General features: G+C 48.0%; 1 protein-coding gene across 1 annotated transcript in view; it reads right to left on the bottom strand.

The window, feature by feature from the left end:
• Window positions 1-6,296: 6,296 nt before the first annotated feature.
• Window positions 6,297-15,407, bottom strand: part of RBMS2 (RNA binding motif single stranded interacting protein 2) — a 77,744-nt gene continuing 68,633 nt past the window's right edge. The window contains exons 9-14 of the mRNA XM_053375039.1: window positions 15,186-15,279; window positions 14,861-14,911; window positions 13,181-13,291; window positions 12,999-13,079; window positions 8,105-8,191; window positions 6,297-7,873 (exon numbers count right to left, since the gene is read on the bottom strand). Of these exons, the coding sequence (XP_053231014.1) occupies window positions 8,111-8,191; window positions 12,999-13,079; window positions 13,181-13,291; window positions 14,861-14,911; window positions 15,186-15,279 (418 nt within the window). The 3' untranslated portion in view covers window positions 6,297-7,873; window positions 8,105-8,110. The remainder of the gene's footprint in view (window positions 7,874-8,104; window positions 8,192-12,998; window positions 13,080-13,180; window positions 13,292-14,860; window positions 14,912-15,185; window positions 15,280-15,407) is intronic.

Genomic DNA, 15,407 nt, shown 5'->3' with positions numbered 1-15,407 from the left:
CTGCTCATTTTGATTCTGCAAGCCATGGCCCAAGGCAAAAAGTTCATTCCCTCAAGTATCTTTTGCTAACGGGATCGTTGCTAGTTCAGTTTGTTGTTTTGCAGTCACCACCTGCATAACCTGGGGCCAGTGGTTTTCCTTTCTCTTACGGAAACCAAATTCCTGCAAACTCAGTATTTAGCTAGAGCCCCAGAGTATGGAGTCTGAAAGCCTGTTCATGGCAGGCTGGTTTAAAGGCAAGATCCCTTGTGCTGTGTCTTTTGACCGTTCAACTGCTCCCAGGGGGTCCAAAAAAACCCACGGTTTTGCTTCAGCGAGCCCTTTTGAAAATAAAAAAGGCTGTTTTGAAAACCAACAATGGCTTATGCCATTCCTGGACTTCTAGGTGGAAACTTTGCAGCATTCATCACTTACGAATTCTTGCCATGCTTGGGGGTCTCACACTGAGGTCACAAAACTGTGCCCTACCTGTGGATCAAAGATTTCTGCTCAAGTTCAAAGAAACGAACGAACGCAGCGTCAACACACTTTACAAAGGAATTTTTTTAAAAAGCAAAATGTGGTACATCTTAACAAAACTCTCCAGTAATTAGCAGCAACACGGGGGTTATTAATTTTTTTTTTAAAGACAAACATTTCTCTTCCACCCACCCAGAAAGCAGAGGAGCCCAGAGGGTTTTCTAAGGGTGAGGTGGGGGAACTCGCCCCCCCCCCCTGGAGAAGGTGCAGTTTGCCGGTTCAGGATGTACAAATGAACTGCAAGTACATGTGAGGTAGATGTGTAGCTAAGAATGACAAAAAAAGAAAACTGGAACTGGTGTGCATAAAAATGGAGGGACGTTCTGAACCGGGTTTATTTTATTTTCTTCCCCCAAATAGCACCAACGACTTCCAAGGAGGACGGGGTTTTGATGCAAGCATGGAATCGGCAGGCAAAGAGTTTTGGATGGTGGAGCTTGTTTTTGTTTTAATAAAAAAAGATACCAGCATTTAGGAGAGACAAAGGTTTTGAGGATCATCTACAGTCTACTCTACTAGGTCTCTTGAGGCAGCCAGCTGCTTCCTCTTCCTCTTCCAGCATGGTGGGACGGCTGGGGGGGGGGGCAAGCGTGATGCAGGAGATGACAACAAGGGGGGTGGGCTGGTTTGTGCAGAGGGAAGCTGGGCCAGAGAAGAGCACAGAGGCCTTGTTGGGCATAGAGTGGGACAAGGCTGCAAGGTCGTTCATTCACAAAGTGGGGAAGGAGCAGGTCGGGAGAGGCCTTTCCTAGACTGGAAGTTTAAAGTGCAGGGACTGGTTCCCCCCACTGGCAGAATGGGATAGGGGAAATCAAGGCACAAGATTAAAAGAAAAAAATCTAGCAGCTCAGAGGTCCATGCTCCTAGGGCCCAGGGTTTTTGCTCTTTTTTTTGCCTTCGGTCCCTATGCTACACATGCACGCTTGCAAATCATGCTTTTGTGCAGCGGTCGATTCCCAGAGTGTAGGAAGGAGCGATGAGGATGTGAGCAGAAAGCTCAGACCGCGACTTTGCTCATGAGAAAGCCACAGATTTGCTTAAAGCAAAGGTGCTCCACGAAAGCAGCCAGGAGCCTTCCTAGCAGTTAGGAGCTGGCGTGGTCAGAGGGGGGGGGGATGAGCTGTGCCATTCGACGGCTGGTCTCTGCAGCCCGTGGAGGATATTCTCGGATGTTTCTCCTAACTGCTAACCCTCCTTCCAGACCTGGGACGATGGGGTCAAAGGGCCCCAAATGCCATGACTCGTTTGTCTGTCGTAGGTGTCCCCCTCAAGAAAAGAAAAGCTAGGAAGTGCTTTAGTGAAGGTGTGGGGAGTGAGAACAGGGCTTAAGAGCATGGGTAAGCTTTGCAGTGGCGAAGTGAAGGGTCTCTATCTGGGCCATCAGCACACAATCTCTCAGGTCTGTGCACGTCCACCTTTCCTCCACTGCAATCTTACTTTCTCTCACACTGCATTAGCATCCAGCCTTACGCATACCCTAATTCTTCCCTTTACACCCTTTCCTTTCTCCTTACCCACCCAGCCCTGGCCACAATCTCTCCCTTGCCTTTGCTACCTCTACCCTCGGCCTCCCTCTCGCGTCTTGTGTTACTTGCTGTTCTTAAACCAGTCCTTGCTTCCTTTCTGCATGGGACCGGGCCTTAATAGACAGCTGCATCTGGCTTAAGACTCAGCTTGGGTAGAAACCGCACTCCATTTTTGTTCTTTTAAAAAACACAGAGTGGCACCAGGTTAGCCCTGGGAGACTTTGTTTATATCTTTGGCAAACAAAAGAAAAATGTGGCAAAGAAGAGGTAGGGACATCGGCATGAACGCTTAGGTCGAGGCTGCTCCTGTCCTCCTCTGCTGGGTTTTGACAAACACAAATAACGTCTCCAGTCCCAAAGGCTGCCTTGATGCAAAATGGGACTCAAACGCTTCCCTTCCTTTGCGTTCCCTCCTCTCACCCCACTTCCACCAAGAGCTACCTCCTAGTCCAAATGAGAGAGCGGCTGACCGGGGGGGAGTGGGGAGGCTAGAATAGAGGGAGCTCTTAAACACACCAGAGGAGAAAGCAAATGAAACAAGTCTGCCAAACAACTATTTTTTAAGGATGAGAAGGAAGCATGGGCAACAGCTAAGCAATTTTCCCCGATCCAGAAAACTGGGGCAGTGGCTTAGGACGGCTCGTACGTGCAGAATCCTGCACTCAAACCTGGATGGAAGAGATTTGTAGAGGGTTGCCAGGTGTGTTGCTGTATGGCGTCTGTTAAGTTTTGTGCTGCTGGCTTCCCACGGCAGCTCCTCTTGAACAAATGCAGAGAGACTTTCCGCAAATAGATTGGAGTCCCTAGCATAAGACGGATACGGCCTGTGAAATGCTGACCCTATAGTAAAGCCGAGTCTTTCAGGGCAGTGAGAGAGATGAAGGAACGCAGAAGTAAAATGCAACTAGCCTAGGAAAACATTGCAACGTTAGCTACTGCCGAGATGGAGGTCAACCTCAGTTTTGGGAAATGAAACTTATTTAATAATATAGCTGTATGCCAGCCATGAAACACAGGCACACACCTTGAAAAGACCATTCCCACAACATTCCAAAATGCACTCCTTTCTGAACTGGAATTTAATCCCGAAAAGATTCGCAATCCACGAAATCTGTGGTGGGCACAGCAACCCCACCAGGAAGGCTTAAGACTGCAGTTCCCGGTTTGAAAGCAGAAATTATTTCATGGAGGGTGATGCACAGTCACTCTGAAACCAGCACTGAAGTATTTGTATCCATGATATACCGGGAATTCCTTGCTTCCAAACCAGCTCTTGTTATAGAGAACTAGTCACAAATGGCAATTGGGCAGCTTCAGGCGCATATGCATTCCTATGCACAATGAACACATCCAGCCAGTTCAGTAAGACCCAGATAAATATTGCATCCAGGTGTACATCTAGATTAATATCTGCAACTGCATCCCTACGCACTTCACAATGCTGTTTCCATGCATGGAGCTCCCTTGATGGAGCTGTCAGACTTCGCTGTATTCCTTATTTCCCTAAACAGAATCTTATGCATCTTGACTTACTGAATTCATGGGACCTAGAGGATTGAACCTTTGGCTACAACTAACTTTTGCTGGACTGAGTTTATTTCTTTGTTTTATATTTTGCTAGCACTGCAGAGGTGGAACCAGAGCAGGGTCATAATCGAAACGGAATTAAGCTGAAAAAAGGGATAGTGGGAGTCCCATACAGACATCATGTTTTGAGTGGGGTTTGTTTTCCTTAACCATGGTTTAAGTGTTACTGACTTCCTAAACCATGGTTAAATCTGACTTCTTAAACCATGGTTAAATCTGACTTCTTAAACCATGGTTAAATGTTCTTTCTGCACTGAGCAAACCATGGTTAAGACAGTTTCTCCATCCTTCGGCCTGCAAGATGGCAAGCAGATCTTGCTGGTGTCTTATTATATACATGCCCTCCAGGGGCAGGTTAACAGAAGCTAATCATGGTTTCAGTATATTCTGAAATACTAATCAGAGGTGGCAGCAAGCCATGGTTAATGCGAACCATGTTTAAACATTATGTTTGCATTGAACCATTGTTACAATTTAGTTCTAAGGACATGCTTTGGAAGATGATCAAGACTTTTACATGTCCACGTGCATCTTACCTACATGGGCTGAATAAATCACATCCTTGGCCACCAGCATCGAATGTCTATATCTAGTGTATTTCAAGCTTTGCTAATTTATCCGAGTTGATCCATTAAAACTTTGTTATCAGAAGCCTTATATAAAACGGTGATTAAAATAACCAATATAGGAGGGGAACATAATTTCACGCTCACATACTTAATTGGTTCTTGGTATGCAATAAATCAGACGTAAATCTAAGGGAAGGCTCAATATACTGTTTTCACAAATCTCCATGCTCCTTTTTTCAAAACCTGGGATTCTCTAAGCAGTTACGTACTACCATTTGCCTGAAATCCCAACACATCTGATCATGTTGGACAAGCAGAACCCGCAAGGAAATTATCCTGCGTAAGCTGTATTAAAATTAACGGCAGTGGCAGAAGTGCTCCTGTGAAGCTTCTAGCCGTGTCAATCCAAACAAAACTTCCTAATGGATCAGTGTGATCCAGAGGGATTGCATAGAGGACTCAGCCAAAAACTTGGAAAGTGTCTTCTGATGCTGTGCAATGTATTTCATTTTTGGCGGTGGGAGTGGGATATCAGGAAATCTGGTGCAAGAATGGAAATGTTGGTGCAGACCAAAAGTATTATTTGGGTTGCTGTCCAGATTTAAAGCACACTAGAAAACCAATTAATTGAGCCCGAATCTTTTTACAGCCTGATCTAAGGAACTGCTGTGGCTGGCACAAGTTGGGTGTGTCATGTGCTACACCGAAACTACTTTTTTGAATGCTGTGGTCTGCTGGCACCCAAATGAAGTAAAGACCGAGTTGCGAAAAAATAAGACAACCAGCTCTCATTTCCTGGAAACTGCCACTTGGGTAACAGGATGATGATGTGCGTAGGGGGGGAGTTGTTCTGCACCCATATCTCTATGGTGCGGTGCCCTTTTGGCCATTTGAGTGGAATATTGTGACAGGCAAAGTTCAACAGAAACACAAGACACCTTTTGCTGATTAATTTTGGCCTAAATCTCTTCCCCTACTCAGCCGGCTGTTAGGCCTCACCTTGCAGAAGTCAGTTTAGCCCCTGCCGAAAAGCTTTCAGCGATGAAGGTGAGTGGGGGCCCTCTGCCCAAATGAAGGCACTTCAGTTTAGCTCAGCACCTTGGGGTAAATTGTCAGCTGAATTTGATTCAGTCTAAGCTCCAGGCCGGAGAAGGGGCACAAAAACAGCTTTCTGGGAATCGACTGATGTTACAAGCAGCGATTCTGCTTGCTTATACAGAGACCTCTCCCTTGCCGATATCTGAGGTATTAAATGGGGGTGCCTCAGTCCTGCGTTGCCACCAATTATGGGTGCAAATTTGGGGGGGGGCGTGGCTGAGGAGGACAGACAACAAAGAAGCGTATGACTTAGGAGCTATGCAAGGCGGCTGGGTGTACTGAACCCTTATCTTTCCAAAAACCTCAAACACTCCTGTTAGGGAGGAAAACCTGATCCCACAACAGTCAGGACAAAGTACTAATCCTTTAAAAAGAAAAGAAAATACCAATGTCCTGAGAAATGCAAAATTAAAAACAAAGGGGGAAAAGCGCAGTTCTGCAGGGATACCTTCTCCCAATGCCATCCTACATGTGCTGTGCATACATACAAACACACACACACACACACACACACACACACACACACACACACTTCCACGCTCTCAATCCCTGGCTCACATGACACCCGTATGGCCTCTGCAATTAAGTCCTCCCTGATTGTCAGCTGCATAAGAGCTATTTCGTCAAAGGTATGAGTTGGGCATCAAGAAAGGAGGAGGGGGAAAAGGTTTCTCATGATCACATCTGGAGGGTGGGGTGGGAGGCGGGAAGCAACGTCTAAAAACAAGGTGGAGAGGGTCAGCTTCATGCCAGCTGGGCTGATTTTATGGTGGAAGAGAGGATAAGTCTTTTAGCACCATCTGGTTGGGAGAAAGCGGGGGGTTTTTTGGGGGGGGGAGAAAACGGAGAGAAAACATGCAGAGGTGGTCTAAAGCACTTGGTACCTTTGAAAGGCTCTCCAGGGAAACGCGCTGTAGGAAGGGCTGGATTATTGCACATAGTCTCCTGCTATTGCGAATCTGGGGAGCCAGCAACCAAGGGCTTGGTTTTTTTTGGGGGGGGGGTGAGGAAGGGAAACGTGCATAGTAACTAGGATATCCGTTTCGAGGTGGGGGAGGGGAACGCAGCCATCCCCTGCAAGGTGCAAGATGCTCCCTGTTTTGTGTGTGGTTTTTTTTAAAGCAACCGGAACAGACCTCCCCGCCCCCCCCAAATCCCCCCCTGCCAGCTGGAAGCATCGACCTCTGCGCCCCCAACTGGTTTACCAAGAAAAGAGAGAGGCTGTGTGCACCTGGGTTTGACAGGCATGCAGGAGTCGGAGGGGGGCATACGGCAGCACAGTCCGGACCGCAGGCAGCAGAAGGCACTGTGTGTGTGTGTCCCAAGGGGGGGTTGGGAGGTGGGGCAGGAGAGGGCAGGAGGGCGAAGCACTGTTGCTGGCAACACGTCCATTCAGTGTCCAAGAGTCCGGAAGCGACGACACATCACGGGGCAGCGGGTTCCTCAATCAGTTTATTGTTCCCCTGATCCAGAGCAGGGCGGGCGAGGGGGGAAGTCCGTGTGGAAGCAAAGAAGGGTCTGCGCAGAAGCTCAAAACAGAGTCCAAAGCAATCCAGCAAGAACCGGTCCCATTGGACAGGGCAGAGGGCAGAAATCGAGGTCTGGAGCAAACTTTCTTTCTTTCTTTTTCTCTCTCTCTCTCTCTCTTTCTCAGCTGGGGCAGAACTTTTGCCCCCCGCAAAATAGTCCGTTCATGAAAAGCCACCAGCCACTTCATCTCCCTCCAACTTGACAAGTTTTTACGCAAGCCCCTCTTGCTGCCGTCAAAAGTTCATTTTTTTTTTTTGTAGTTTTCCTTTTTTGTAGATTTTTTTTGTAGGTTTCCTTTTTTGTTTTTTTGTAAATTTGTCTTTTTTAGAAAAAAAAAATTACCCTCTTGAAATAATAAAATAATCCTTTCAAAGCAAAATCCCCACTCCCTCCCCACTCCCACCCCAAGGAAGAAGAAAAGAAGAAGTCTGCATTGATTTTTTTTTCCTAACAGCTGCGAGGTGGGGCTTTCTCAGAGCATTTTTTTTTCTTATAAAACAACAAAAAATATTCAAACACTTTTGCATATTTGTCCTTTAAAAAATCTTTTAAATGACCAAAGAAAATAAAACAAAACAAATTCAAAGGAGCAAAAAAATTCCTCCCAGAGTTGGAGAGCCATCTTTCCAAAAAAAGAGAGCGAGGAAAAAAATAAACAATAACAATTGTTCTTCTCTGGGGAATTTTGTGGCATCCAAAGCGTTTGACTTTGCTGTTAACAAGAAAATTAACGCGCAAACACACGCACACGCACACACAAAAATGTTTTCCTTGTATTAAAATAGTCCTTAGTCCATCTGTACATCTAAGGGTCGGGGGGCCATAGCCTTTCCACCCCCACACTAACCTCCTTTGGTTCCTCGGTGTCAAAAGTCTATTGCGGTTATTTCCTTTTTTAAAAAACAAAACAACAAAAACAAAAACAACCTTTTTTCTTTGCAGGAAAAAAAATATGGTTCCATCTTCTAAACGCAGCACAAATTAAACAAAAATAAAAGTTGTCTCCCTCGAAGTGATTGCTCAGAGCTGAGCTGCTCGATGGTGCTAGAAGGATGGAAAATGGAGGTGATTACGAGGGCGGGTGCTAGCCTGAGTTGGCCCCTGCTGTGCTTGTGGCCCCGGGGTCAAGTCGAAGTGGTCCAGCCTCTGGCACCATCCCCAGCCCTCCTGGAACTGGCTGATAACCAAGCCTTAGAGGAATGTTGCTTTGGCCCTCTGGGAGAGATGGAGCTGTCCTTCCACGCCCCACACAATGCCTCCCCACTTCCACCTTACCTGTTGTTACTTGTTGTACTGGTACGAATAGGCAGCGTGATCCGATGGGGACTCCACTGTCACATGGCTCTGCTGGCCACTGTTCTCCTGTGACAAAACACAGCGTCTTAGACAGCATCTTAAAAAGCAGAGACATCACCTTGCCAACAAAGGTCCGTATAGTAAAAGCTATGGTTTTCCCAGTAGTGATGTATGGAAGTGAGAGCTGGACCATCAAGAAGGCTGATCGCCAAAGAATTGATGCTTTTGAATTATGGTGCTGGAGGAGACTCTTGAGAGTCCCGTGGACTGCAAGAAGATCAAACCTCTCCATTCTGAAGGAAATCAGCCCTGAGTGCTCACTGGAAGGACAGATCCTGAAGCTGAGGCTCCAAGACTTTGGCCACCTCATGAGAAGAGAAGACTCCCTGGAAAAGACCCTGATGTTGGGAAAGATGGAGGGCACAAGGAGAAGGCGACGGCAGAGGACGAGATGGTTGGATAGTGTTCTCGAAGCTACTAGCATGAGTTTGGCCAAACTGCGGGAGGCAGTGGAAGACAGAAGTGCCTGGCGTGCTCTGGTCCAGGGGGTCACGAAGAGTCGGACACGACTAAACGACTAAACAACAACAACACGTTTCCTCCGGAACCTATCAGGTCCACCAACTTAAGCAAGGCGGAGTTGGATCTGCACGGGTGTGTCAGGCCTAATGTGCGCAGCGACTCATCTCTGATAGGTCTTGCCCCCATGAAGCAGCTGGGGAGACTGGAGGTCCCCACCTCCCCCCCAGCTGCCTAAGTCCCCTCCTCTCCAGAGTTTCCCCCAAGCAATCTGAGACTGTGCCTGCACGAAGTGAACTTCGCCTCTGCCCTTTTCACGCCTCTCCTGGTTCTGGGAGACCAGCGGGGAGAGGAGCTCATTGCAGCAAAAGCTGGAGACCCCAGGACTCTTCACTAGCCTGTCTCATCTTTGCCTCTTGGCTTCCCTCCTGCTTCACCTTCTGCCTCTAATTCTGGACTTCTCTCGGCTACAGACTCTCCCTGTTCATTGAGCCCTGTTGCGTCTTCGGTTGCCAGCTCCTCCTTCTCCTAGTCTTGTCCTTCTGACAACTCATTGTTGTCCCACCACCAATCCCAGGGCTCTGAGCCTTCTTCCCTTGGGGGTTCCCCAGCTGGTGCCTCTCACAATTGTGTCCAAACAGCTTGTGACAATCTCCTAGTGTAGCCTTGCTCTCCACCCCATCCCCTCACTTCCCTTATTGTGTTTTTCGGCGGCTCTCTCTAATCTTCCTCCTCTTGCACACACACACAGGAGTTTGCTGCTAAGGCCTGTAAGCAGAGAAATGTTGACACCGCCTTTGTTGCTTGGCAAGAGAGGGTTAAAGGGCCCTTTGGCCAGGCCTCTACTCGCATGGAAATGAGCAGTCAGCGGGCCAGGTGATCTTGCTGCCCCCTCTACAAAGATGATCCTTGTTAAACAGTAGTTGGAAACCAAAGTCCTACCCCAACTTAAAATGGTTCAGTAGAACAATACAGCCACACCTCGGGATAAATACGCTTCAGGATAAGCATTTTCGGGTTTCGCCGCTCGCGCATGCGCAGACGGTCAGAATGACATCACGCGCATGTGCAGAAGCATCGAAACATGGCACGCGCAGTCGCGTCTTACGTTCTGTTCAGGATGCGAACGGGGCTCCAGAACGGATCCCGTTCGCATCTCGAGGCACCACTGTACTTTATATCTCCTAAAGCCAGAGGGCAGTAGTGGGGAGGAAGATGGTTTCACAAAGCTCCAAACAGGCCAGACCATTTTGGCAGTGGGATCAGGAACTAGATTTATTTCTCATGCGTGCAATATTTATTTATCATGCCTTCGAACACGGTGGTTGGGGTCTAGGCCTGGGCTGTGTACATACCATCATTTAAAGCATGCGTGTGTGCGCACTCTCTCTCTCTCTCTCGCTCTCTCCCCAGGGAACTGCAGTTTGTTAAGGGTGCTGAAATGGTAGCTTTGTGCAGATCCTAAGATTGTTTCAGAAGAGGGTGCTTAAATGTGCCTTAAACATATGGTGTATATAGTGTTATTTTTCTAGAAAAGAGGTACCGGAGTTTGCAGTGAACTTCTCCCTTGTTCTCATAGAATGTCAATGGCATCCACCTGACAGGGGCCAGAACTGAGTTCCTGCAAGTTCTGGCTGGGGGAAAAAGCCCTGGGTGTGTATACACACTGGATTCCTCCCTCCCATCCACCCACTTGCCTGTTTTAAACACAAACAGGTGCCTCATCCCTACAGCTGTTCTTAGGCTAAGATAGCCGGGCCACTATAATCCACTCTCTGATAATCTCAGGATTGGATTACTGCACTGTGTTCTAAGCAAACCAGGAGCAGAAACTAGCGTCGAATGCTGCAGCTCGGTTACTTTACGGCAGGGGCGGGGAACCCCTTTTTGGTTGGTGGGCTGGATGCAACTGTGGTCTACCCTTCATGAATCACATTTGACAGCAGGGCTGCCAATCACATGACCTCACACAACAGCAGGTGGACCCAACCCCTTGTCAAAGCAGCATGCCTTGACAAAGCAGCAACACTTGTCAAAGCAGCAACACTTATTATTTATACCCCGCCCATCCAGCAGGGTTTCCCCAGCCACTCTGGGCAGCTTCCAACAGAACATTAAAATACAATAACCTATTAAACATTAACAGCTTCCCTAAACAGGGCTGCCATCAGATGTCTTCTAAAAGTCTGGTAGTTGTTCTTCTCTTTGACATCTGGTGGGAGGGCGTTCCACAGGGTGGGTGCCACTACCAAGAAGGCCCTCTGCCTGGTTCCCTGTAACTTGGCTTCTTGCAGTGGGGGAACCACCAGAAGGCCCTCAGCACAGGACCTCAGTGTCCGGGCAGAACGATGGGGGTGGAGACGCTCCTTCAGGTATACTGGACCTAGGCCGTTTAGGGCTAAACGCAAGCAGCACTGGTAAAGGGGCAACCAGGAGCCTGCGCTCCCAACTGTTCCTTTGCGAGCATGTCTTGCGCTTAGCAGCCTTTAAATTTGGCAATGAATGCTAGTGGGTTCCTGCGTGGATCCAACCCCAGGAGCAAAGCTTGCCCCATGTATAATGGTGGCTTATGCCAGCCACACTTTCATCTGTCAGGTGAGTGACAGGTGTGTTCCTGGATGGGGGATAGTAACTTTGTGGGGCAAATTAAGAGTCCTGGCAGGGCCAGAGGTTTGCCATACCTGCTATACGATGTCCCAAAGTGGAATCTTTCAGGAGTGGCCCTGGTTCCTGGGACTGATTTAAAGTTTTGACTTCAGTTGTCTAAAGATGCAAACAGCCTAGAGTGGTATCTCTGGTTGCGAACGGGATCCGTTCCAGAGCCCCGTTCGCAACCTGAGCAGAACACAACCTGTGTCTGTGTGTGCGCGGGTCGCAATTTGCCACTTCTGCGCATGCGCGTGACACCATTTTGAGCATCTGCGCATGCGCGAGCGGCAAAACCCGGAAGTAACTCGTTCCATTACTTCTGGGTCGCTGTGGGACGCAACCTGAAAAGATTTAACCCGAAGCGTCTTTAACCCGAGGTATGACTGTACATGGCAGACAGCCTCTCCCAGTACATCCGACCTGGGCTTTAAAATGAGTGGGGAGGCCCTGTTGGCCATGCCTGTTATAGGCACCCAGAACAAAGCCATCACAGCAATTACAGAACTACTTCCTATTAGAGAGTTGACTGGCCAGTATTGCCTTTAGTCATCTTTTGAAAGCACTTTTTTCTCCCCCATCCTGGTTTCTGGAAGAAAGTGACCTAGTGCACCGCATTCAGCTTCTTCCAGAATATTCAGAATTGACTGTGATGGTGCCTGCTGTGGAATACTTGGAAGTTGAATGGAATCCGTTCCAGAAGCCCGTTCAACTTCCAAAACGTTCGTAAATCAAAGCACGGCTTCTGATTGGCTGCAGGAAGCTCCTGCAGCCAATCGGAAGCCGCGGAAGCCCCGTCAGACGTCCAGGTTCCAAAGCACGGCTTCTGATTGGCTGCAGGAAGCTCCTGCAGCCAATCGGAAGCCGCGGAAGCCCCGTCAGACGTCCAGGTTCCAAAGAACGTTCACAAACTGGAACAATCACTTCCAGGTTCTGATGATTCGGGAGCCAATTTGTTTGGGAGCCAAGGTGTTCAAGATCCAAGGTGTGACTGTACTATGTATTTTGCAGTACAGTGGTACCTCGGGTTAAGTACTTAATTCGTTCCGGAGGTCCGTTCTTAACCTGAAACTGTTCTTAACCTGAAGCACCACTTTAGCTAATGGGGCCTCCTGCTGCCGCTGCACCGCCGGAGCCCGATTTCTGTTCTTATCCTGAAGCAAAGTTCTTAACCTGAAGCACTATTTCTGGGTTAGCGGAGTGTGTAACCTGAAGTGTATGTAACCTGAAGCGTATGTAACCCGAGGTACCACTGTATAGTATTTTGTGTAGGATTCTGCCCTGCAATTGTCAGATGAAGAATGGTCTAGAAATAACGTTTATAATAATGATCAGTAATAATAAAAAAGTCCCCAGCTGTGGTGTGTGTGTGTGTTTGTGTGTGTGTGTGTGTGTGTGTGTGTGATACAGTGGTACCTCGGGTTAAGTACTTAATTCGTTCCGGAGGTCCGTTCTTAACCTGAAACTGTTCTTAATCTGAAGCACCACTTTAGCTCATGGGGCCTCCTGCTGCTGCCGCGCTGCCAGAGCACGATTTCTGTTCTCATCCTGAAGCAAAGTTCTTAACCCGAGGTGCTTTTTCTGAGTTAGCGGAGTCTGTAACCTGAAGTGTATGTAACCTGAAGCATATGTAACCCGAGGTACCACTGTATATTGGTGCCTGGCATGCACCCCCAACTTAGGCAGAAATAACAAAAGGGCCTCTTACCTCAACTGCGACACTAGAGGAAGGCACAGGTGTGTACTGGGGGATGTAGGCTCCTTGCATAGCTGCTGCTGCTGGCATGTACTAGTGGGACGGAGGGAGAGGAGGCGTCAAAAAGGCGCAGGAGACGAGGGCAAAAGCCCCTCTGAGAAGGCGGAAGGGTAGAGGAGGAAGCAGACACTTACCGTGCCAGCACTGCTGAGGGACAGGTGGCCCAGCTGCTGAGTTAGGGGCCCCATCATGGAAGTGGGCTGGATGGAGATCGCATGGTCCATGGTAGGTGTCAGCACTGTGCCCTGCTTAGCAACAATGAGAGAGAGAGAGAGAGAGAGAGAGAGAGAGAGAGAGAGAGAGAGAGGGGTTAAAGAAAAAAATTGTGGGAATAAGGTAATGGAGGGAGGGAAGTGTCCATAAAGGGCCTGGAATAACTCATGGCAGAGGAGACACTGGCAGTAGTTAAAGGTGGCGCTACCTTTGAAGGTGGCCCGGAAACTGCAATTAACCCAGAATGCGGCAGCTAGACTGGTGACTGGGAGCAGCCGCCGAGACCACATAACACCGGTCTTGAAAGACCTACATTGGCTCCCAGTATGTTTCTGAGCACAATTCAAAGTGTTGGTGCTGACCTTTAAAGCCCTAAACGGCCTCGGCCCAGTATACCTGAAGGAATGTCTCTACCCCCATCGTTCAGCCCGGACACTGAAGTTCAGCTCCAAGGGCCTTCTGGCAGTTCCCTCACTGTGAGAAGAGAGGTTACAGGGAACCAGGCAGAGGGCCTTCTTGGTAGTGGCGCCCGCCCTGTGGAACGCCCTCCCATCAGATGTCAAGGAAATAAACAATTGTCTGACTTTTAAAAGACATCTGAAGGCAGCCCTGTTTAGGGAAGTTTTGAATGTTTGATGTTTTATCGTGTTTTTAATATTCTGTTGGGAGCTGCCCAGAGTGGCTGGGGAAACCCAGTTAGATGGGTGGGGTATTATTATTATTATTATTATTATTATTATTATTATTATTATTATTACAAAGGAAGTGAAGTCAGAAGAAGCCTCTGTGATGTAAAATAATTAGGTGGCGTATGCTGGCTGCAAGCCAGGGGTGAAGTTTTCTCTACATTCATCATGGTGCCCTCAGTTTTCTGGGTGCAGAGGATACCTAGCCAGCCTTGGGGAAGGGGGGTGTCATCTAATATCCTGGACCAGAACTGGACAAACTTCACAAACGTTTAATTTTAAACTGGCTCTTCTGCTCTGCATTCACGGCCTAGGACCCTTGTACCTACGGGACTGCCTCTCCCGGTATGCCCCACGGAGAGCCTCAAGGTCCATAAATAGCAACACCCTAGTGGTCCCGGGCCCTAAGGAAGTTAGATTAGCTTCAACCAGAGCCAGGGCCTTTTCAACACTGGCCCCTGGTGGAACGCTCTGCCTCATGAGACCAGGGCCCTGCAGGATCTGATTTCTTTCCGCAGGGCCTGTAAGACAGAGTTGTTCTGCCTGGCCTTTGGCTTGGAGCCAGTTTGATTCCCTCCCCCTCTTTCTTTTTTCTTTTTCCTTTCTCCTGTGATGAGGCTGCATTTAATTTTTTAATGTTTCAATATTTTAATGTTGTATTTTAATCTTGTTTTTAAATTGTATTCATTCAACTTGTTTTTATTATTGCTTGTTAGCCGCCCTGAGCCCGGCCTTGGCTGGGGAGGGCGGGGTATAAATAAAAATAATTATTATTATTATTATTATTATTATTATTATTATTATTATTATCATCCAAGTAAGTTTATGTTCCAAACAGAAAGGGTGTTACTTGCAAATAAAATGCCCTTAGACAAGAACGCCAGGTGGATATTATGGGAGGAAGGGGGGTCTCACCGTGGGCGGCATGAGGTATGACTGATGGTGCATCCATGACGGGCTGTGAACCTACAGAGAGTAATAGAAGTCGATAGTTATCAGTAACACATTTCACTTAGTAATTCTTGAAAAAGCTCTTAATAGTCGGCCAGTCTTATTATCCCCATATCACTGATAGGGGAAAGGGCTGTGAGATAAGTGGCTGAGGTGAGATTTGAAGCAAAGGCTTCCAGATTTGCGGCTCACACTCGTAGGCCCAAAACAGATCTATGACAGCAGATGTTTGAATCAAGGCCTGTGCTGATCACATACAAAGCTGGGGATAAGAGTAAGAGAGATGTACCTGGTAGGAAGAAACAGGTGACGGGAGATAAGGAGAGAGCGCAGTCTGGGCAATCATCCTGTTGGGAGCCAGGCTGTAGGGTGTTGTGTAGAACCTGCAGAGGAGAAATTGTTAAAGTGCTTCAAACAGCTTCAGAGGAAGCTGAATGTACAGCCCTTCCCATAAGCTCACAGATATGCAGATCTTATTTTGCCAGGTCTCCTTGAAGGCTATGGCCAGATC

The sequence above is a fragment of the Podarcis raffonei genome, chromosome 2 (genome assembly GCF_027172205.1).
Source record: "Podarcis raffonei isolate rPodRaf1 chromosome 2, rPodRaf1.pri, whole genome shotgun sequence".
Lineage (NCBI taxonomy): Eukaryota > Metazoa > Chordata > Lepidosauria > Squamata > Lacertidae > Podarcis > Podarcis raffonei.
The sequence above is the reverse complement of the archived record's forward strand: the minus strand, read 5'-3'. Positions and strand labels throughout refer to the sequence as shown.